Source organism: Aotus nancymaae, unplaced genomic scaffold (assembly GCF_030222135.1).
Source record: "Aotus nancymaae isolate 86718 unplaced genomic scaffold, 86718_ANA_hifiasm-v0.15.2.pri h1tg000017l, whole genome shotgun sequence".
Taxonomy (NCBI): domain Eukaryota; kingdom Metazoa; phylum Chordata; class Mammalia; order Primates; family Aotidae; genus Aotus; species Aotus nancymaae.
In genome coordinates this window covers 11,919,409-11,942,800 of record NW_026988429.1, presented here as the reverse complement: position 1 = coordinate 11,942,800, position 23,392 = coordinate 11,919,409, and the positions used below count along the sequence as shown (strand labels likewise).

At 51.3% G+C, this 23,392-nt stretch overlaps 2 protein-coding genes across 3 annotated transcripts in view; one reads left to right on the top strand and one right to left on the bottom strand.

Annotated features, from left to right (window-relative positions):
* The first annotated feature begins 1,467 nt into the window (after nucleotides 1-1,467).
* Nucleotides 1,468-9,257, top strand: SFTPB (surfactant protein B). Its single transcript, XM_064377800.1, has 10 exons — nucleotides 1,468-1,570; nucleotides 1,880-2,007; nucleotides 2,415-2,486; nucleotides 2,851-2,976; nucleotides 3,689-3,853; nucleotides 4,080-4,169; nucleotides 6,542-6,725; nucleotides 6,897-7,042; nucleotides 8,621-8,701; nucleotides 9,195-9,257. The coding sequence occupies exons 1-10, from the start codon at nucleotides 1,468-1,470 to the stop codon at nucleotides 9,255-9,257; spliced, it is 1,158 nt and encodes a 385-aa protein (XP_064233870.1).
* Nucleotides 9,258-22,639: 13,382 nt separating this feature from the next.
* USP39 (ubiquitin specific peptidase 39) overlaps nucleotides 22,640-23,392 on the bottom strand; it is a 35,678-nt gene continuing 34,925 nt past the window's right edge. For both annotated transcript variants that reach the window (XM_012472938.2, XM_012472939.2), the window contains one exon: nucleotides 22,640-23,164. In XM_012472938.2, the coding sequence (XP_012328361.2) occupies nucleotides 23,117-23,164 (48 nt within the window). In that variant the 3' untranslated portion in view covers nucleotides 22,640-23,116. The remainder of the gene's footprint in view (nucleotides 23,165-23,392) is intronic.

The following is a 23,392-nucleotide window of genomic DNA, read 5'->3' as shown; positions in this document are numbered from 1 at the left end:
TCTTCCAGTTCCACCTTCCTGAGTTTCTACGAAGGTCACTGGGTTCCTACTCTTTGGTTACACATTTTCACACAGTCTTGGTGGACTCCCAGGATGGCAGCTGTGTTTGTTGTACTGACAAGGGCTTGAGACCAACAGAAACTACATAAATCCTTGGGTCACCTTGAGTGTGTCATTAGCCATCTTGTGTCCAATTCTTTTTTTCCTTTTTTTAAACATTTTTTAAAATTTTTGATACAGGATCTCTGTTACCCAGACCGGAGTGCAGCGGCACAATCACAGCTCACTGCAGCTGCAACCTGCTGGGTTCCAGCAATCCTCCTGCCTCAGCCTCCTGAGTAGCTGGGACCAGAGGCATGAACCACCACACCTGGGTAATTTTTAAATTTTGTTGTAATGATGGAGTCTCACTATATTGGCCAGGATGGTCTCGAATTCCTGGGCTCAAAGAGTCCTCCTTCCTCAGCCTCCCAAAGTGCTAGGATTACAGGAGTGATCCACCATGCCCAGCCCCAACTCTTTTTATCATGACATTAATTCCTGCCCTGTCCACCCCAAGAGCACTGTAGTGCTTCCTGAGTTTAGAGGCCTGTGAGCTTCCACTAGGGAGAGGGCTCCCGCAGAGATAGATAAATTGATCACAATGGCCGGGTGGTGGCAATGAGCTAATGCTCTCCTTCTTCCACTCGAGATATCCTCTGCCCCCTCAGCCTGTGAGGATTTTCTCCAGTGTGCTCTGCAGTGGGGGCCCTGCCTGAGAGCCCCTGCAGCTGCAGACGAGTTTCTTTCTGCTGAACCATCGCAGCTACTATGCCCCAGTCCCTACCCTGAAGGGGCTCCCCAGAGGCCATGGGCAGCAGCTACCCAATAGGGCTGTCTGGGAGCTGCTCCAGGGCCACAGAAATCTTGTCTCAGACTCTTGGGGTATTTTGTTTTCTGTTCCATGTAAATACTCTCCTGACTAATGCCAACCATGTGTCCATAGAATCAGAAGTTTTTTTTCAGGGGAAAAGGTAAGGAGGAGGTGGGAGCATCCTGGGTCTGCCCTTCCAGGGCTTGCCCTGGGTTAAGAGCCAGGCAGGAAGCTCTTGAGAACATTGCTCAAGAGTGGAGGGGGCCTGGGAGGCCCAGGGAGGGGTGGGAGGGGATCACCCTGTCTACCCCCAGCCAAATGCCCCCCACCCTCCTCAGCTTCCCTCCCACAGCCTAGAGAGGTGGGACCAAGTGTGGATGCTTGAGAGACCCCTGGTTGGAGGAAGCCACAAGTCCAGGCGCATGGGAATCTGGGCAGGGGGCAAAGAGAGCAGGAAGGGGCCATCAGCCAGGACAGGTGGTAAGGCAGGCAGGAGTGTCCCTGCTGGGAAGAGGTGGGATCGAGCACCTGGAGGGCTCTCCAGGACAAAGGCAAACACTGAGGTTGCTGCCATTCCCATAGCACCCCTACGCCCCACCCAGCTATAAGGGGCCATGCCCCAAGCAGTGTACCCAGGCTGCAGAGGTGCCATGGGCGAGTCACGCCTGCTTCAGTGGCTGCTGCTGCTGCTGCCTACGCTCTGTGGCTCGGGCACTGGTGAGTCTCCCCCAGCCTCCCTCTCCTAGGCAGCTCCACCACTCACTGAGCACTGCTCTGTGCCAGGCATCATCCCAAGTGTGTCTTCATTTTAAAGACAAAGCAGCTGGGGCTCGGAGAGAATCCAGGGCTTATCCAAGGTCACAGAGCTTGTGGGTCCCGGAGCAGGTGGAACCCAGAGCTGTCTGCCTCACACATGTTTAATGGCCTCACACTCCCATCAAAACTGGGTTTAGAGATTGGGTGAAATCAGGATGCCAGGTGTGTAACTTAGATCCTGACTAAGGTTGCTCTGGCCCCAAACCACAGCTGCCTGGACCACCTCATCCGTGGCCTGTGCCCAGGGCCCTGAGTTCTGGTGCCAAAGCCTAGAGCAAGCATTGCAATGTAGAGCCCTGGGGCATTGCCTACAGAAAGTCTGGGGACATGTGGGAGCCGTGAGTACCACCAAGGATGCACAGCAACTGGGGGTCTGAGATGAAGGGTGCTGGGTGGGGTCTGAGATGAAGGGTGCTGGGTGGGCTCTGGATGGGCAGGAGGGGAGTGGAGCCCCCATAGGGGATGGAAGAGATGGAATGGGATGAGATGAAATAAGATAGGATGAAATGGAATGGGATGGATTCGATGGGATAGGATGACAGAATAGATGGAGTCGGATGAATGGGATGGGATGGGATGGGGTGGACAGAATGGAATGGATAAGATGGGACAAGATGGGCTGGTGGGCAGCTGTTTATGCCTTGGAGTGTTCTGTTGGCCTCTGCCTGAGAGAACCTCCCGACTGGAGCTGGGAGCATGCCCTCCACTCATGTGTCCTCCACCGTGGGGCCCCCTCCCTCCCCAGGATGACCTATGCCAAGAGTGTGAGGACATTGTCCACATCCTTACCAAGATGGCCAAGGAGGCCATTTTCCAGGTAATGAGGCCCAGATCCTGGATGAAGTCTGGGGCCCAAAAGATGAGGGACAGAGCAGGGAAGGGGCGAGCCCCCTAAAGGGGCCATTTCCAGGCTGAGTGGGAGGCCTGGGTGTACCTGGGAACTCTCAGCTCCTCCTAGCTGGGAGCAAATCTTGGCCATTAGCTCAACAGCACAGCCACAGATGGTCTTTCCTGAGGGGAAGGGGCCCTACCTGTGCCCAACTACTTACCTCCTTGACACTCTCGAACTCCAGTGCCCTGGGGGACTGGGGGTTGGTCTCCCCTGATGGGGCCCTATGTCCAGGGACTTGGGTGGGGCAGACCTCAGAGATGCCCAGCTGACGACCCCTCCAACCTTTCAGGACAGGATGCGGAAGTTCCTGGAGCAGGAGTGCAGCACCCTCCCCTTGAAGCTGCTCATGCCCCAGTGCAACCAAGTGTTCGACGACTACTTCCCCCTGGTCATCGACTACTTCCAGAAGCAGATTGTGAGGGCTGCAAGCTCGCCTCCCACTTGCCTCCCCACGCAGGCCCCTGTGCCCACCATGGGAGTTACACACACGTCACCCCAGCTGTCTGGACACACACACACATACACACACACCCAGCACACACACAGCACCCCAGCCAGACAAACACACACACACACACAGCACCCCCACCGGACACACACACACACATGGACACACATACAGCACACACAACACAGCACACACACAGCACCCCAGCCAGCCAACCAGACACACACACACACACACAGCACCCCCACCAGCCAGACACACACAGACACACACACAGAGCACCCCAGCTGGCCACACACACAGACACATACACACCCCGCCCACAAAGGGCCCAGGAAACTAAGTGCCCTTCAGCCATGCACCCAACCATAGCCCCCAGGTTAAGGTGCATGTGGTGAGCCTGCATGCTCGCACACCCTCACACACATGCTTACACACTTATTCATTCCTACACATATGCTCATGCTCGTTCACACACAATCCTGGCCACCTGCCCTAAAGTCCCCACACAGCCCCATCTCTGCCTTTTGTCCCCACATAGAGCTCTAAACCACAGCACTCCCACTAGGCCTGCTTCTTCCAGTTCCAGTGGTCCTGGTCCCTGAGCCCTTGGGCCAGCCTGAACAGGGGTGGGCTTCCCTCCCAGACCCTAACACTCCCCCTCTGTGCTGTGCCCCAGAACTCAAAGGGCATCTGTACGCACCTGGGCCTGTGCAAATCCTGGCAGCCAGAGCCAGAGCAGAAGCCAGGGATGTCAGACCCTCTGCCCAACCTTCTACTGGACAAGCTGGTCCTCCCCGTGCTGCCTGGGGCCCTCCAGCCGAGGCCTGGGCCTCACACACAGGTGAGGGACTCCCCCACAGCCAGTTGAGTGGGGATCCAGAGGGCTAGGGCCACCTCTGAAGCCCATGGCACTGGGCCCTGGGAGAGGCAGGGCTGGGAAGGGGATGGGAAGCTCCAGGCAGGGCCTAAGGGAGGAGGGAGAGAAAGGGAGGAAAAGGGAGGGGAGGAGAGCCTGGAGGACTCTTCTCCCAGCACCCAGCCTGGCCTCCAACCAATTCTCTCCCCAGGATCTCTCTGAGCAGCAGTTCCCCATCCCTCTCCCCTACTGCTGGCTCTGCAGGATTCTGATCAAGCGGGTCCAAGCCATGATTCCCAAGGTGAGGCATCCAGGGCAGCACGGAGCCCAGGAGGGTTCCCTGCAGCGCCCCCCTCCCAACTCACACCCCCTTCAGGGCCCAGCTGGCTGCCAGAAGTTAAGAGGGGAGAGAGCTGCTTGTGCATTGCCCCCACCCAGGGGACCCTGGGGTTCAGACTCAGGCCTGGTAGGTGTCAGGCCTACAGTTCACACAACAAACATTAAGCCCCCACTGCATGGAGGTGCCACGCCAGGTGCCAAAATGCAAAAACGGACAAGACGCAGCCTTGTCTTCCAGCAGCTCACCATCTGATGGAGAAGCATCCCCAGAGGTCTCTGTAGAAAAGTTGCTTTGATTTTTCTTTTTTCTTTTTCTTTTTTGAGACGGAGTTTCGCTCTTATTACCCAGGCTAGAATGCAATGGCGCGATCTCGGCTCACCTCTGCCTCCCAGGTTCAAGCAATTCTCCTGCCTCAGCCTCCTGAGTAGCTGGAACTACAGGCGTGCGCCACCATGCCCGGCTAATTTTTGTATTTTTAGTAGAGACGGGGTTTCACCATGTTGACCAGGATGGTCTCGATCTCTTGACCTCGTGATCCACCCGCCTCGGCCTCCCAAAGTGCTGGGATTACAGGCGTGAGCCACCGCGCCCGGCCTGCTTTGATTTTTCAAGAACTTCCACAGATAGATTCCCCATCCCTGCCTCAGTCCAACTTGGAGTCTTCCAGACCCGCAGTGGCTGTTGCCCAGTGGCCCACCAGCCCAGGGCTACCTCGCCCCACAGTGGGTCCCAAATGAGGAAAGGCCCTGCCCCCTCAGCCTTCCCCAGATAGGGTGGCATGAGCCATGGGCGGCTCACAGCAGCAGGTGAGGTTCCTGATTTCCCAGAGCCTGTGCTGTGGTGGGGGAGTTTTCAGAACGCTGAGGATTCAAGCAGGATGAGGGATGGCCAGTGTGGGGATGATGCTGGCATGTCAGGAAGAGTCTCTGAGGGGTGACAATCAAGCTGAGACCTAGAGGACGACAAGGCCCTGATAGACAAAGGGCCTCCCAAAGGAGCAAGCTGAGCAAGGCTGAGGAACAGAGACTGGTGCAGCGTCCCGGGAGGCAGGCACGGCCAGGCCAGGGAGACCTTTCCAAGCCACGTTAAGAAACATCAAGGCCGGGCGCAGTGGCTCACATCTGTAATCCCAGCACTTTAGAAGGCTGAGGCAGGTGGATCACTTGAGCCCAGGAGTTCGAGACCAGCCTGGGCAACATGGTGAAACCGTGTCTTTACTAAAAATACAAAAATTAGCCAGGCGAGGTGGCTCACACCTGTAATCCCAACACTTTGGGAGGCAGAGGCGGGCGGATCACCTGAGGTCAGAAGTTTGAGACCAGCCTCACCAACATGGAGAAACCCATCTCTACTAAAAATACAAAATTAGCAGGGCGTGATGACACATGCTTGTAATCCCAGCTACTCTGGAACCCAAGGCAGGAGAATCGCTTGAACCTGGGAGGTGGAGGTTGTGGTGAGCTGAGATCACGCCATTGCACTCTAGCCTGGGCAACAAAAGTGAAATTCCATCTCAAAAAAAATTAATAAAAAATACAAAAATTAGCTGGGTGTGGTAGCACATGCCTGTAGTCCCAGCTACTCGGGAGGCTGAGGCAGGAGAATCACTTGAACCTGGGAGGCAGAGGTTGCAGTGAGCCACTGCACTCCAGCCTGGGTGATAGAGCAAGACAAAGGAAGGAAAGAAGGAAAAAAGGAAGGGAGGGAGGGAGGAAAGGAAGGAAGATCACTGCAGAGATCACAGTAAGAGGCGATGTGACAGGAACAGAGCTAAAGGCTGGCCTGGGGACGAGTTTGGGAGGTGGGCTCACTACACTTGGGAATGGATGGGCCTGGAGCATGAGGACCAGGGGGAACTCCACAGTGACTTTTACAGACCGGCCAGAGCAATCAGCCTTCTGTAATGCCAGCAGCTGAGATGGAGAGACTCAAGAAGAAACAGGTTTGAGCAGAAAAACAGAGAGCTCCCTCCTGGCCATGCTGAGTTTGAGATGCCTGTGGGAAGCGCAGGAGAGGAGAGTCAGGCAGGCAGCTGAATCCCAAGCCCTGGGGGAAGGTCAGGTCCAGCGGATCAGTTTGAGAGTCACTAGCTGTGGGCCAGAGCCTTTGGAGCTAGGCGTAGGTCCGAAGCTGGCTCCTACATTTAGTGACTCTGGGTGAGTCCCCTGCATCCCCTGGACTCTTCAATCCCCAGTGTCATTTGTTTACAGCCTTGCCCTCCCTTCTAGAAGAGAATGAGGGAATGTGTAGGAAGTGTCTAGCTGAGTGCTGGGCAGAGAGGGGAGGCTGCCAAGTGAAGGCCTCATGCTGGCCTCTCTCCGCCCCCGCCCCAGGGTGTGCTAGCTGTGGCAGTGGCCCAGGTGTGCCGCGTGGTACCCCTGGTGGCGGGTGGCATCTGCCAGTGCCTGGCGGAGCGCTACACCGTCATCCTGCTTGACACGCTGCTGGGCCGCATGCTGCCCCAGCTGGTATGCGGCCTCGTCCTCCGGTGCTCCCTGAATGACAGCGCTGCCCCAGGTGAGCCCACTGCCCGCTCCTTAGCCCAATGCCCGCTCTCCTCCTCCCCTTCCCCTGCCCCTGCATGACCCTCTCCCTGTCTGGTCCTGCTGCAATGCACCAAGGAGGACAGAAACCAAACACCTCTGCAGGGTGGTCTTGCCTGCTTCCCCCTAACCCTTGCCTCTCTAGGGTCGCCGACAGGAGAATGGCTGCCTCAAGACTTCGAGTGCCGGCTCTGCATGTCCGTGACCACCCAGGCCAGGAACAGCAGCGAGCAGGCCATGCCACAGGCAATGCTCCAGACCTGCCTTGGCTCCTGGCTGGACAGGGAAAAGGTACGGGGCAGGCACACAGGGACTTGTGGTCAGGGCCTGTTCAAGGTGGAAGGCTGAGCCCAAGAAGGACTTTGCAGCCAGAGACACATAGGATGGGCTGGACTGGAGCACAGACAGGCAGACAGGATGTGGGGCAGACAACGGTGGGACTATTAACTTAGGGCAGAGGCTGCTAAGGGTCAGGAGTTGCCTCTGGACAAAGGTCTATGGGCTCCAGAGGACCAGCAGGCCCCCTTCACAGGCTGAGTAAGCGACAGGTGAGCCTTCAGAGGCCCAGTTATCTACCAGGAGATGAGAAATGCCAGGGCCAGCTGGAGCCGGGAAAGGGACTGGCCTTCTCTCCAGAGTCCTGATCTCATTACTGCCCCTGCCCTCCTCAAGATGTGACTCACTCAGGACAAACCCATCTGCAAAAGGAGAGGGCTGGGCTTGAAGGTCCTAGGGCCCCTGCCAATACCCAATGACAGGAAATTCCCTTCTTTTTTTTTTTTTTTTTTTTTTGAGAAGGCGTTTCGCTCTTGTCCCCCAGGCTGGAGTGCAATGGCATGATCTTAGTTCACCGCAGCCTCTGCCTCCTGGGTTCTCTTGCCTCAGCCTCTCAGCGATTCTCTTGCCTCAGCCTCTTGAGTAGCTGGGATTACAGGCATGCACCATGCTGCCTGGCTAGTTTTTGTATTTTTAGTAGAGAGAAGGTTTCACCATGTTGGTCAGACTGGTCTCGAACTCTTAACCTCAGGTGATCCGCCCGCCTCGGCCTCCCAAAGTGTCGGAATTAGAGGTGTGAGCCACCACACCCGGCCAGGAAATTCCCTTCTTAAATGGAGATGCTGTCCTGAGGCAAGCCAGCTGATGCTCTTCCCAAGGAGGTGGCTGTCCGCACAGTACTCCCTACTCAGCAACTCCCAAGCCTCCCCACTGCCCATCACATCTGGTCTCAAGGACCAGATGAATATTAAGGTTCCTCCTAGAACTGAAATGGAGGTGGAGGGGAGGGTAGTGGCTGAGATTCCGTCTCTCTGCCTAAGTTCTGTTTTTGCTTTTGTTTTTTTTTTTGAGGCAGAGTCTTGTTCTGTCACCCAGGCTTGAGTGCAATGGCACAATCTTGGCCTACTGCAACCTCCGCCTCCCAGGTTCAAGTGATTTTCCTGCCTCAGCCTCCAGAGTAGCCAGGATTACAGGCATACACCATCACGCCCAGCTAATTTTTGTATTTTTAGTAGAGACGGGTTTCACCATGTTGGTCTGGCTGGTCTCAAACTTTTGACCTCGTGATCCACCCACCTCAGCCTCCCAAAGTGCTGGGATTACAGGTGTGGGCCACCCGGCCCAGGCTTTGCCTGAGTTTGAAGACCCTCTGTTTCCAGTGTCACTTGCTTTTCTGATGGAAGCCCTCCATTTCAGCTGGCTCCGGTTTGTTAAGGGTTTTAACTGCAGCCAGAGCTGTTCGGTGAGGGCTGATGGAAGAGTCAGGAGGGAGCTCTAGAGTGACCCAGAGAAGTGGAGAGACCAGGACCACACAACAGGGATGTCCTGCAAAGGGCCTGGATCCCCTCCACTGCTGTGTCTCTCCTTCTTCAGTGCAACCAATTTGTGGAGCAGCACACACCCCAGCTGCTGACCCTGGCGTCCAGGGGCTGGGATGCCCACACCACCTGCCAGGTACACCCCACATCCCAACTGGTCCTAGGACTTCCCTCAGCTCGCAGAGACCCCGACCACTGGGTCCGTGATCCTCAGAGGCCCCAATCCCCTGGGTCCAAGGTGGCCCCACATGCACGGGCCAGGGTATGGGAGGCACCCCTCACTGTTTCCATGTAGAAAAGTCACTACGGCATAGAAAGGGGGATGGAAAGGGAGGGACAGCCCGAGGAATGTGGCTGGATGTCCATTATGGGATGGGCTGTGTTCCCCGGCCAGTGTGTGCTGGTGGGGTGGGGTACAAGGTGGGTGTTCTGGAGTGAACATCTCACCTCCGCAGGCTCTAAGCCGTAATGCCTGTGGCTCAGGGAGTGGCCCGAGGGGTCTGCGGAGGAGTCACGCAGGGAGCGCCCACTAGGTGGCAGGTGGAGTGAGTGCTGTTCTTTCCCGGAGGAGCTGGGCATGGGGAGCTGAGGGGGCCAAGGTCTCAGCCCTGACACTATCCCTGTGACAGGCCCTCGGGGTGTGTGGGACCATGTCCAGTCCTCTCCAGTGTATCCACAGCCCCGACCTCTGATGAGAACTCAGCCATCCAGGTGAGTCCAGGCTCCCAGCTGCAGGGAGGGAAGGGGGCAGTTCCTGACCATCAGGGCATGGGGGGCCCGTCTGCTCGCCAAGCAGGAAGAGGTGGCCACTCCTGCCGGCTGCTCCATCCTCCCTCTCACCACACAGCTGGAGGCTCCTGAGGGCTTCTGGCCCAACATCAGGAAAATACCCTTTCCAGGACCCTGAGCATTCCCCTCTGCTAGAACCCCAGTCACCGAGCACCCAACCCCAGCTCCCTGGCCCCTGTCCCAGGCCTCCCACTCAGAGTTTGCCCCCAGGACTCACTGACCCCCATGGTTCAATATATTCCGGCCAAGGCCAAGCTTTCCTGGGGCTCAGAGGAAATCATACTTTGCTACGCAAAGCTGTCTCCCCTCAGATGCCAGGAAGGCCGAGATCATCTAACTCCACCCTCCGGAGACACATTCTCTCCCTACTGCCGGGTTCTAAGTCAGAGGAGAATCTTAGGATGGAGGGATGGAGGGGGCCCAGATGCAGCCTCTGTAAGCAGGTGCCTGGGAGCTGGGAAATGACCCTGAGAGGGCAGGACACAGCAACCAGGGCTCAAGGTGACCTTGAGAGCAAGCTTGGTCCACTTTACAATTCTGCTTAAAGCCAGCTCCTAACATGGTGGTCATTTATTCATTTGTTCCCTCACTTTGAAAAACATAAGGCCAGGGCCAGGTGCGGTAGCTCACACCTATAATCCCAGCACTTTGGGAAGCCAAGGCAGTCAGATCACCTAAGGTCAGGAGTTTGAGACCAGCGTGATCAACATGGAGAAACCCCATCTCTACTAAAAATGCAAAATTAGCGGGGCATGGGGGCACATGCCTGTAATCTCAGCTGCTTGGGAGGCTGAGGCAGGAGAATCACTTGAACCCAGGAGGCAGAGGTTGCAGTGAGCCAAGATCTCGCCACTGTACTCCAGCCTGGGCAACAAGAGCAAAACTCCATCTTTTTTTGAAGTCCAGGCCTCCTAGTGGCTCACGCCTATAATACCAGCACTTTGGGAGGCCAAGGTGGGTGAATCATGAGGTCGGAGTTTGAGACCAGCCTGACCAACATGGAGAAACACTGTCTCTATTAAAAATACAAAATTAGCGGGGCATGGTGGCACATGCCTATAATCCCAGCTACTCGGGAGGCTGAGGCAAAAAAAAAAAATTAGTGTCTGTGGCCAGGCCACATCCTAGGGGCCAGGGCTATGGATGAAAGGCTGGGAGCTCTGCCCTCCTGGAGCTCACAGCCAAGTCCACTTCTTCCATCTGAGGCGGGAGAGCCAGCCCTGCTCCTGAAACCCTGAATCACAAGCCCCTGTGGGAGGCAGTGGGAAGGGGAGGTCCTCTCCAACTCAGACCTGTCTGTCCCACAGGGACGTTTAATGTGTCCTTGCCCCACTGATGACAGCTGGGGGCCCAGGGGTAAGGAGTCATCCAGAACCAGGGCAGTCGCCTTTCCCCAGCTCCCAGGGGTCCCGGCCTTCCCTGCTGAAACAGCAAAACCAGTGGTTTGGCAAGGGAGGCCTGGGCTTCAAACCCAACTCCGCTATCACCTGGCAGTGGGTCCCCGGGCAGGACACACACAGCCCCTCTCACGCCCTCATCCTCCTCAGCTGCAAAGGAGGAGCCTAGTGAGAGGGGCTCTGGGACCATGGTGACCAGGCTCTTCCCCCTGCTTCCTGGTCAGCTGCCATGCTGAAAAGAAGCCTCAGCTCCCACGTCATCCTCCCCTTTGCTCTTCCTCCAGAGTCACTTCCACTGGCGGACCACGGGCCCCCAGCCCTGTGTCAGCCTTGTCTGTTTCAGCTCAACCACAGCCAGATGCCAGAGCCACTTGTGTCCTCTCTGGTGTGAGGCGCGGTGAGGGCAGCGTCTGGAAGAGCTCTGCAGCCTCCACGCCTACCACGGCCTCCCAGGGCTGGGCTCAGGAGAAACCAGCCACCGCTCCACAGGAAGCACTGCCCCACCACTCGCCTCACACCCACCCCCATGCACTCAAAGACTGGCTTTTACAGTTATTTGCAATTCCAAATTCAGAAGAATAAAAAATGGGAACATACAGAACTCTAAAAGATAGACATCAGAAATCCTTCAGTTAAGCCTTTTCAAAAAATCAGGAACTCCCCGGTGTGGTCCAGGGTGGACACGGCACGCTCTAGCATGATGGATGGCGACCAGGCAAGCTTTTTCCCTCAAGATGCTCTGCTGCTTGAGAGCTGTCCCTTTGTTAAGATATAAAAAGGGGGTTTCTTTTTGTCTTTCCGTAAGGTGGACTTCCAGCTTTTGATTGAAAGTCCAAGGGCAATTCTGTTTCTGCTATGATTTATCTGCTCGAAGCCCAGCTGGGATTGTGCATGCTAAGAACCCATTCCTGTGTAATACAAACCTACACCAATGCTAATAAAGTCCTATTCTCTTGTATGAAAAAGAAAAAGACACCGTCCTTTAAAGTGCTGCAGTATGGCCGGGCACTGTGGCTCACGCCTGTAATCCCAGAACTTTGGGAGGCCAAGGCGAGAGGATCACTTGAGGTCAGGAATTCAAGACCAGCCTGGCCAACATGGTGAAACCCTGTCTCTACTAAAAATGCAAAAAATTAGCCAAGCATGGTTGTGCATACCTGTAATCCCAGCTACTCAGAAGGCTGAGGCAGGAGAATTGCTTGAGCCCAGGAGGGGAGGTTGCAGTGAGCCGAGATCACACCACTGCACTCCAGCCTGGGCAACAGAGCAAGACTTTATCTCAGTAAAAAATAAATAAGAAGTTCTGAAATCACACCACTGCACTCCAGCCTGGGCAATAGAGCAATACTGTTATCTCAGTGAGTGAATGAATGAATGAATGAAGTGCTGGCCAGGCACAGTGGCTCATGCCTGTAATCCCAGCACTTTGGAAGACCAAGGCAGGGGGATCACAAGGTCAGCAGTTCAAGACCAGCCTGGCCAACACAGTGAAACCCCGTCTCTACTAAAAATACAAAAATTACCCAGGTGTGGTGGTAGGTGACTGTAGTCCCAGCTACTTGGGAGGCTAAGGCAAGAGAATCGCTTGAACCTGGGAGGGGTGGAGGTTGCAGCGAGCCAAGATCGTGCCACTGCACTGCACTCCAGCCGGGGTGACACAGCAAGACTCTTCCTTAAAAAAAAAAAAATAAGAAGTGCTGCAGTGGCTGTGGCCTCACCCTGAAGTCAGCGGGCCACAGCCTACCTCACTCTCTCCCTTGGCAGAGAAGTGGATGTCCACAGCTCCTCTCCCTCACAAGTGCTCCCTGCCTGCCCTCCAGCTACTGCTCTCCCCTCCCAGTCTCTACTCACTGGGATGAGGTGAGGTCTCAAGGACACCAAAAACCTAAAAATAAACAAAAAGTCAAATAAGCCTTAGCCTTAAGGACTGCAATGCCTGCAAGTGTCCCTTTATTTGTAAAAGAACTTTTGTCATATTTCTTATTATAAAAGAAATACATCGGGGCACAGTGGCTCATGCTTGTAATCCCAGTACTTTGGGAGGCCAAGGTGGGTGAATCATCTGAGGTCAGGAGTTCGAGACCAGCCTGACCAACATGGAGCAACACTGTCTCTATTAAAAATACAAAATTAGCAGGGTGTGGTGGTGCATGCCTGTAATCCCAGCTACTTGGGAGGCTGAGGCAAGAGGCTTGAACTGGAGAGGTAGGGGTGGCGTTGAGCTGAGGTTGCGCCATTGCAGTTTAGCCTGGGCAACAAGAGTAAAACTGTATCCAAGGGAGAGGGGAGGGGAGGGGAGGGGAGGGGAGGGGAGGGGAGGGGAGGGGAGGGGGAAAGAAAAGAAAGAAGAAAGAGAAAGAAAAAGAGAAGAGAAAAAAAGAAAGATTTCCACTCTCTTTTTGTCTGTAGCTTTTTTCTTTCTTTTTCTTTCTTTCTTTTCTTTTTTTTCTTTCTTTCTTTCCCTTCCTTCCTTCCTCTTTCTTTTTCTCTTTCTTTCTCTTCCTTCCTTCCTTCCTTTTTTCTTTCTTTCCTTTTTCTTTCCTTCTTTCCTTCTTTCTTTCCTTCTTTCTTTCTTCTTTCCTTCTTTCTTTCTTTCTTCTCTCTCTCTCTCTTTCTTTCTTTCTCAATCCTACCAAGCCCGGGAGAGAGCTATTGCTGGATGTGTATTTTGACACTGAGCTTGGAGCTTTTTCAGTCCTCTCCCTGCACCCTCTGGCTCCACACCTCCAGCATCCAAGGGCCAAGAAGAGCTGTCTATGCATTCTGCTCTTGGGCTACGGATGAGATACACAAGTCATTGGCTCCTGGATTTTAACTTTTAAGTAGATGTTTGTAAACTATAGCTAACTACTGTCTTTTTTATTATTATAATTATTATTCCTAACATATTCTATCATACATCTGTCTTTTTTGTTTCTTTGTTTTTGAGATGGAGTCTTGCTCTGTCTCCTAGGCTGGAGTGCATGCAGTGCAGTGGCACGATCTCAGCTCACTGCAACCTCCGCATCCCTGGTTCAGACGATTCTCCTGCCTCAGCTTCCCAAGTAGCTGGGAATTCAGGGGTGTGCCATCACACCTGGCTAATTTTTGTATTTTTAGTAGAGATGGGGTTTCACCATGTTGGTCAGGCTGGTCTCGAACTCCTGACCTCATGGTCCGCCCACCTCAGCCTCCCAAAGCGCTGGGATTACAGGCTTGAACCACTGCACCCAGCCTGCTAACTACAGTCTTTAAAGCCATTGTTTCAATTACAAAATGCAACTCTCTGAGGAAAAGGGTGTTTTAAATTTTAAAAAATAAAAATAAAAGGCCAGCTCGGTGGCTCAAGCCTATAATCCCAGCACTTTGGGAAGCTGAGGCAGGCGAAACATGGCGAAACCCCGTCTCAACTAAAAATACAAAAAATTAGCTGGGCATGGTGGCAGGCACCTGTAATCCCAGCTGTTCAGGAAGCTGAGGCAGGATTCTCGCTTGAACCCAGGAGGTGGAGGTTGCAGTGAGCCAAGATCGCACCACTGCACTCCAGCTGGGGAGAGAGTGAGAGACCCTGTCTAAAAAAATAATAATAATAAATAAATAATAAATTAAAAAGCTTGACTGGGACAATGAAAAGCCAATATTTGAAGAAGGGGAGGAGTTAGTAGTTTATCCCAAAAATAAGAGTAGTAATGAGTGCCTGAGAATGAAAAATGAGGCTTTCTTCAAAAGGAGGTCAAGAGTTGACAGACTTTGGGAGGCTGAGGTGGGTGGATCACTTGAGCCCAGGAGTTCAAGACCAGCCTGGGCAACATGGCAAAACCCTATCTCTATAAAAAATAAAAAAACTTGGCCGGGCACAGTAGCTCACACCTGTAATCCCAGCACTTTGGGAGGCCGAGGTGGGTGGATCACGAGGTCAGCAGATCAAGACCATCCTGGCTAACATGGTGACACCCCATCTCTACTAAAAATACAAAAATTAGCTGGGCATGGTGGTGGGCACCTGTAATCCCAGCTACTTGGGAGGCTGAGCCAGGAGAATCACTTGAACCCGGGAGGCGGAGGTTGCAGAGAGCTGAGATCAGCCTGACCAACATGGTGAAACCCCGTATCTACTAAAAAACATATATATATACAAAATTAGGGCAGGGCATGATGGCTTATGCCTATAATCCCAGCATTTTGGGAGGCCGAGGCAGGCAGATCGCAAAGTCAAGAATTTGAAACCAGCCTAGCCAACATGATAAAACCCTGTCTCTACTAAAAACATAAGCATTAGCCAGGAGTGGTGGCAGGCGCCTGTAATCCCAGCTACTCAGGAGGCTGAGGCAGGAGAATCACTTGAACCCAGAAGGCGGAGGCTGCAGTGAGCCAAGACTGTGCCACTGCACTCCAGCCTGGGTGACAAGAGCAAGACTTCATCTCAAAAAATAAACAAAACAAAATCAGCCACATGTGGTGATGTGGTGGCACACGCCTGTATTCCCAGCTACTCAGGCAGCTGAGGCAGGAGAATCGCTTGAACACAGAAGACAGAGGTTGCAGGGAGCCAAAATGGCACCGCTGCACTCCAGCCTGGGCAACAAGAGCAACACTCTTTCTCAAAGAAAAAAAAAAGGATACAAAAATTAGCTGGGCGTGGTGGCGTGTGTCTGTAGTCCTAGCTATTCAGGAGGCTGAGGTGGGAGGATCACTTGAATCCGGGAGGTCAAGTCTGCAGTGAGCCATGATGATGCCACTGTCCCTGGGTGACAGAGAGACATCCTATCTCAAAATTAGTTAATTAATTAATTAATTAATTTTTTAGAAGAGTTGACTGGCTGGTATGGGGACAAAAATTGGCAGGAAGTGGCTACACTTGAGACTCCAAGGGTCCCTGAGAAGCGTTCAACATCCTGCACCCCTGCCCTTAGGAAGGCGGGGTAAGAGAAGTGCCAGGAGGGATTATAGCCCAAGAGGGGGGAACTTATTCTTCACTTTCCAGGGTGTGGGCTTCTAAGAGAAGCCTCCCTCTCACAGGACATCAGAAAGGGTGAGGATGCCAGCCTGAGGGATGGAGCTAGGCAGCCGGCCTGTCCCCAGCGTGATGTGGCTGCAGAAGAGCAACTGCAACCCATGGACTTAGAAGCAGTCAGAATTGGCTCTGAACAAGATGGTGCACCCATAAGAGCCCATGGTTGCGGATGAATCTGTGGCCGATTTAGTGGATCTTGAGATGAGCAGAAATCAGATGTGTAGCAATGGTGGCACAAGAAGATGACAATCAGGCAAGACGAAAGACACGCACAGAGACTGGGAGGGCCAGGGAACACTTGCTACCCCATGCTTCTGCTCACCACAGGGCAATCTGTAAATATTCCCAGGGAAAGGGGAAGTAGGAGTCAGTGGTTAGTCAGCCAAGAGAGGCTGAGTATTAAGAAGGGAATGAGTTACTCTGAAATGGAAATAATATGTTTTGAGGGCTCATGAGCCAAAATGAGTTCAGTTATAGAGAAATAAAGACAGTTACATTATGTCCCCCTAATAAATAACTGAAATTTTTAAATCTATGACATAATCATTATTAACATGTTATTATCTATAATTCCAAAGCTTTCTGTGCACGTACACAAAAACAGATATAGCAGATCTCCAAAAACAGAAACATCCTATACATGCTGCTTTGTAACCTACAGTGTTCATTTAACAATAACCTTTTTGGGTCAACAAAGGTAAGTATCTACTAGCATTGCTAATCGTCACATGACAGCTCTGTCTCCCAGGCTAGAGTGCGGTAGTGCGATCACGGCTCACGGTAGCCTGGAACTCCGGGGTTCAAGCAATCCCCCGCCTCTGCCTCCTTAAGTGCTAGGAATGCAGGCATCAGATACCATGGCTGGCCCTTACTTTCTTTAAACAACTGTTATCAATGATTTGTGAAGAATAAAAATCTTTGCACTTACATCTTTGTCTGTCTTCTTAGAATCAATTCCAAGACATGAAATTTGGGGGACACCTTTACTTTTAACAGAGGCTGGATCACCAATCTGGGCCTCTGTGCCAGCGGTACCAATTTCTATCCCAACAGAAAACAAGTGCCTCTTTTCATTCTCACCAAACTGGAGTATTAACAATCTTTCAATCGTTGCTAATCCAACATATATATATATGTTTTTGTTTTTGTTATTTTTTGAGAGGGAGTCTCACTCTGTCACCCAGACTGGAGTGCAGTGGCAATATCTCGGCTCACTGCAACCTCTGCCCGCCAGGTTCAAACAATTCTCCCGCCTCAGCCTTCAGAGTAGCTGGGACTACAGGCATGCGCTACCACACCTGGCTAATTTTTGGTTTTTTAGTAGAGATGTGGTTTCACCATGTTGGCCAGGCTGGTCTCGAACTCCTGACCTCAGATGATCCACCGGCCTTGGCCCACTACAGTGCTGGGATCACAGGTGTGAGCCACCTCACCCAGTCTATCCAAAATATTTGTTTTGTTTTGGTTTTGTTCCTTTTTTTCTTTCTGCTAATCCAAAATATTTTTCAATGATGTCTCATGATGGTTGTTCTAATTTGCATTTCTTTCTCTTTTTCTTTGAGACAGACTCTAGCTCTGTCTCCAGGCTGGAGTGCAGTGGCATGATCTCAGCCCACTGCAACCTTTGCCTCGTGGGTTCAAGCGATTCTCCTGCCTCAGCCTCCCGAATAGCTGGGATTACAGGCATGCACCGCCACACACAGCTAATTTTTTGTATTTTTAGTAAAGATGGGGTTTCACCATGTTGGCCAGGATGATCTCAATCTCCTGACCTCGTCATCCATCTACCTTGGCCTCCCAAGGTGCTGGAATTACAGGTGTGAGCCACCACCCGGCCATGCATTTCTTTAGTTACCAAATAAATACCTTTTCACATATTTATTGGCCATTTGTATTTCATCTTTTGTGAGATGCCTGCTTGGTATTTTTGCCCAATTTTCTGTTTAGATTTCTTTCTCTTATTGTTTTGCCAGTAAAAATAAACTAAGGGCCAGGCGCAGTGGCTCACACCTATAATCCCAGCACTTTGGGAGGCTGAGGTGGGTGGATCACGAGCTCAGGAGATTGAGACCATCCTGGCTAACACAGTGAAACCCCATCTCTACTAAAAAAAATACAAAAATTAGCCAGGTGTGGTGGCACACGCCTGTAGTCCCAGCTACTTGGGAGGCTGAGGCAGGAGAATCACTTGAACCTGGGAGGTAGAGGTTGTAGTGAGCCAAGATCACACCACTGCACTCCAGTCTGGGTGACAGAGCGAGACTCTGTCTCAAAAAAAATTAAAATTAAAATTAAGAACTAGGTATACTCATTTGTTTACTTTCCTATACATTGCAAATTTTTCTCTATCATGTATCTGAGGTATTTTTTCCATATCTATCTTTTCCTCTGTGACTTCTGGCTGTAGGGTCATGCTAAGAAAAATGAATTGAATTTCACTTCTTCTGCATGTGTGGCTCAAACTCTGGCCAGAGCTTGAGGTATCCAAAAGACAAGGCACTCTGGGATTGGCTATGAAGACATGCAGGCCAGGTCCCTAGCCCAGACAGCAGTGGTGGAAGCAAGCCATGTGCCACCCACAAAGGACCTCGAGATCACACAGGATATGACAGTCAGCTCCAAGAAATAGTCCCCAAACTTTTAAGTGACAATACCTATTTTCACCATCTTGGATGGGTATAGACAAAATCATTTGTGCAAAAGGACAACACAGAGAACAGGTTAAATACTAAAGCATTTGCTCAAAAAAATATGGGTGATCGACTTCCAAGTGCCAAGCTTTTCCCTAGGACTAGGCACAAAAGTTTCTATCTATCCTTTGCAACTTGAGAGTTTAGTTGGGAAAATAGGCCTTAACCAAATAATCACAGAAAAAAGAAATTCTTCAGGTGCAATAAGGGCTATCAATTAGAGATATACAGAGTATCATGGGTATGAAGGTCAGGGAGGAGAAGGAATTAAAAGGGAAAGAACGAGCATCCCTCACAGAGGAAGCAGATGGTACAGAGGCCTCATGTCATGTGGCACATCTGAGCAATAGAATGAAGCTCAGTGAGCCTGGGATCACGAACAAGCAGGGGCCAGCCATGGTGGCTCATGCCTGTAATCCCAATACTTTAGGAGGCCGAGGCAGGCAGATCACTTGAGCTCACAAGTTCGAGCACACCCTAAGCAACATGGTGAAACCCCATCTCCTTAAAAATGAGCCCAGTGTGGTGGTGCAAGTCCGTGGGCCCAGCTACTCAGGAGGCTGAGGTGGGAGGATGGCTGGAGCCTAGGAGGCGGAGGTTGCAGTGAGCCAAGATTGTGCCACTACCCTCCAGCCTGGGCAACGGTGCCAGACCCTGTCTCAAACAAACAAAAAAATGTAGAAACTTCCTGAGAAATTAGAGGCTAGCAGCTGAGGATTTCAGTCATTATCCTGAGAGCCAAGGAAGTGTCTCTAAGGGTGAGATCAGAGTATGGGGGAGAAATGACTCAGGTTTGTGTTTTAAAAGATTACTCTAGCTAAAGCGTGGATAAACTGGGGGTAGGTGGCAAGGAAATGTGGAGAGACCTATTGAGATCACTGCAAACAGAAACTGGCAATAGCTTAGACTAAAATGATAGTGGCAAAGGCCTGTGCAGAAGTCTGATAAATCTTGGAGAATGTCCATGGACTATCGTAAACTTAATCAAAGTGACTCCAACTGAAGCTGCTATCCCAAACGTAGTATCCTTTTTTTTCTTTTTTGAGACAGTGTCTCGCTCTGTCACCCAGAGCTCAAACTCAGCCCACTGCAGCCTTGACTCAAATGATCCTCCTGCCTCAGTCTCTCATGTAGCTGGGACCACAGGTGCATGCCACCATGCCTGACTAAATTTTTTTGTAGGGATGGGGTCTCACTTTGTTGCTCAGCCTGGTCTCAAACTCCTGGGCTCAAGCAATCCTCTTGCCTTGACTTCCCAAACTTCTGGGATTACATCTGTAAGCTACCACGCCTGGGGCCAGATGTAGCATCTTTACTGATAGAGAACAGCTCCTGGCACCTGGTATGCAGCTACCATGTTAGAATCAACCCCCTCACCATACCAATTTATAAGGATCACCAGAAGTAGTTTGCTTTTACCTGGCAGGGCCAACAATATACCGTCACAGTGTTACCTCAGGACTGTGTCAGTTCTCCTCTAGTCTAGCATAATCAGTTCACAGAGATCTTGATCATCTTGACAATCCACACAGTATCACATTAGTCCACTACAGTGATGACACTATGCTGTTAGATCTGATGAGGAGAAAGTACCAAGTGCTTTAGGTGCCTAAGTAAGACAAATAAGAAGCTGGGAGTTACACCCAAAAACAATTCAGGGCCTGCCACCTCAGAGACACTTCTGGGAAGTCAATAGTGTAGCGTTATCTCAAAATATCCTCTCCAAGGTAAGACAGGTGGCTGTACCCTATACCACCTAACACACACACACAGGCACAATGTTTGATAGGTTTTTCTTGGCTTTTGGAGACAACATATACATTTGAGCAGCACAGGCACCCAGTAGAGAGGGCATCTGGCACTCTCTCCTCCCTGAACAGTTTTGTAGCAGAGGCCTCCAGGAAGACACCTCCTGTAAATGGCTTTCCCCAGCACACTATAAAGCAGATTTTTAACAAGTTTCAGGAGGCATATTTTTAGGAAGGTCTGGATCTCAGCTTTGGACACAGTCAGCCCAGGGGTAGTGGCAGCTCTTTGTATCTGTTATTCCTACATTCTTTACTTGTTACTAACTAATCCCTTGTTACTACAAACCCATTATAGTTAATAATTATTGAAATTAAACTTTCCCTGAACAGATTATTGTACATGAATTTCTGTAACTAGATAGTATCATCTTCACCTCAAAAATAGCCAAGTTTGAAAGGGAAACTCATGGCCGGGCACGATGGCTCATGCCTGTAATCCCAGCATTTTGGGAGGCTGAGGCCGGTGGATCACCTGAGGTTGGGTGTTCGAGACCAGCCTTACCAACATGGTGAAACCGTCTCTACTAAAAATACAAAAATTAGCCAGGCACACTGCCTGTAGTCCCACCTACTTGGGAGGCTGAAGCAGGAGAATCACTTCAACTGGGGAGGCAAAGGTTGACAGTGAGCCAAGATCACGCCACTGCACTCCAGCCTGGGCGACAGAGCAAGACTGTCTCAAAAAAGTGAAAAGAAGAAAAAAAGACAGGGAAACTCACAAGCTCAACTTTTTTTTTTTTTTTTTTGTAAAGACAAGGTCTTTCTGTTGCCCTGCTGTGTTGCGCAGGCTGGAGTGCAGTGGTGCAATCATGGTTTGCTGCAGTCTCAAACTCCTGCCTCAAAGGATCCTCCTGCCTCAGTCTCCCAAGTAGGGGGGACTACAGGCCTATACCACCATGCCCAGCTAACTTTTGTTATTGTAGAGATGGGGGCTCGCTATGTTGGCCAGGCTAGTCTTGAACTCCTGGCCTCAAACAATCCTTCCACCTTAGCCTCCCCAAGTGCTAGGATTACAGGCAGGAGCCACCACACCTGGCAGGCTCAGTTCTGAACAATGTTAAGTTTGAGTTGACTTTAAAACACCCAAAATAGGGCCGGGCACTGTGACTGACATCTGTAATCCCAGAAGTTTGGGAGGCCAACAAGGCAAGTGGATCACTTGAGGTCAGGAGTTCAAGACCAGCCTGGCCAACATGGTGAAACCCCGTCTCTACTAAAAATACAAAAATTAACTGGAAATCCCTTGACACTGGGAGGCAGAGGTTGCAGTAAGCCGAGATCATGCCACTGCACTCCAGCCTGGGCAATAGAGCAAGTTCAAGCATTTAGAGAAATCTGGTATTAAGATGTGTTTATGGCCAGACCTGGTGGTTCATGCCTGTAATCCCAGCACTTTGGGAGGCCAAGGTGGGTGAATCACCTAAGGTCAGAAGTTCGAGATCAGCCTGACCAACATGGTGAAACCCTGTCTCTACTAAAAATACAAAAATTAGCCAGGCCTGGTGGCAGGTGCCTGTAATCCCAGCTACTCAGGAGGCTGAGGCAGGAGAATCCCTTGAACCTGGGAGGTGGAGGTTGCAGTGAGCAGAGATCACAACACTGCACCCCAGCCCGGGCAACAAGAGTGAAACTCCATCTCAAAAAAAAAAAAAAAAAAAGATGTGTTTATGAGTCATTTCCATAAAAATGGTAAGTGAATCCCCAGGAATAGTCGAAATGCCCTAGGGAAAAAGTAAACAGCAAGAAGAGTGGGCTTAGGACTGAATCTTGTGGCTAGATAGAAGAGATAAGCCTGCAAAGGAAATACTGGAGCTGCCAGAGGCAGAGGAAAGTGAGTACAGGGTTGTGTCCAGGTAAAGGGTAGCACCACAGGAGTGCATGGCTTCAAGAGAACTTGCTGTGACTGGCTGGCTACCTCCAGCTGCTTCCCATATCTTTGGATCTGCCACAGTGCTCATGCCAAGGCCACCCTTCTTCCAGGCTGCTCAAAGCCCACAACTCAGTTTGATGGGAGCTATTTCTGCTGAATTGTCTGACAGGTAATCTTTGCCCTGGGGCTCCACATTGGCCTGGCTGAGACCTTCTCAGAATTGCACTGCAGTGAGAAGCACTTCCTATTTCCTTTCTTCCCTCTTCCCTTACTCACACCTGCCCTGCAGCTGGAAACTGCCCACCTCCAGCCTTCTAGTTAAGCACAATAATAATGTATCCCCTTGACTCAGGTATTTTCTTACTTAGAAACAAATGCATCCTAACTGACACATCACACACAAGCTGACAGTAAAGGGCGAGCATGATGTCCGCCAGAGTCAGACTGCAGAGGAGAGTTTGTGAAGATTAAAAAGGAAAATATTTCCCTTAGCCAATCACCAAAGGAAAAGATATAAAACAAGAGGCTGGTTTAGAAACAGGAGAATATTTAATCCATCTGAAAATACACATCAGGAAATGAGGGGAACCATAGGAAAATCCTCCACCTCTAACAGACAGAACGAGGTTACTGGCTTTCTGCTTGCTCCCATAATCCCGCGGCTTGATGTTTGGAAGAAATTATCTGTCCTTCAGCTACTCCCAGATATTCAGATGTAAGTTACACACATCTGGAGGAGGACTCTGCCCTGCTAAAGCTAGAAGGGAGCTCGATGCATGGGAGAGAATCAATCTAGAAAAAAATGATCAAAGAATAGCTGGGTGACAGTGTGGGACCATCTCAGGCAGGTGGGCTCCTGATGCTCTGGTTTAGCCAGAACCCATACAAGCTGGGCTGGTTCAGGGAGCCCACCAGCCAGCCTGTGTTCAGCTACAGCTTCTGTGTTCTTATTTATCATCATCAGCCACAGCTCTTGGGAGGAAGCAAGGCCCTAGATGCCTCCTTCAAGCCCCCTGCTGGTTGGTTTCATCATTATCTCGCCTCTTCCAAATCTGTAAGAAATGAAAACACAAACTGAAGTCTAGGAGGCATTCGAGGCATTCAGTCAACAGACATTTATCAAATACCTACTCCATGCCAGGCCATGGACAACTCATCATCCCATTTACAAATCTGCTACAGTGGCTACAGCCACTGAGGAGAAAAAACAGTTATCTCTAGAAGGAGAGGTATCACTTTCCTCTTACAAAGCTATGGCTTTGCCGGGCGCGGTGGCTCAC

Coding starts and splice junctions, on each gene's coding strand:
- SFTPB (XM_064377800.1), top strand. CDS start 1,468: ATGCCCCAAGCAGTGTACCCAGGCTGCAGAGGTGCCATGGGCGAGTCA. Junction 2,008..2,414: donor TCTGGGGACATGTGGGAGCC/GTGAGTACCACC, acceptor CTCCCTCCCCAG/GATGACCTATGCCAAGAGTG. Junction 3,854..4,079: donor GGCCTGGGCCTCACACACAG/GTGAGGGACTCC, acceptor TTCTCTCCCCAG/GATCTCTCTGAGCAGCAGTT.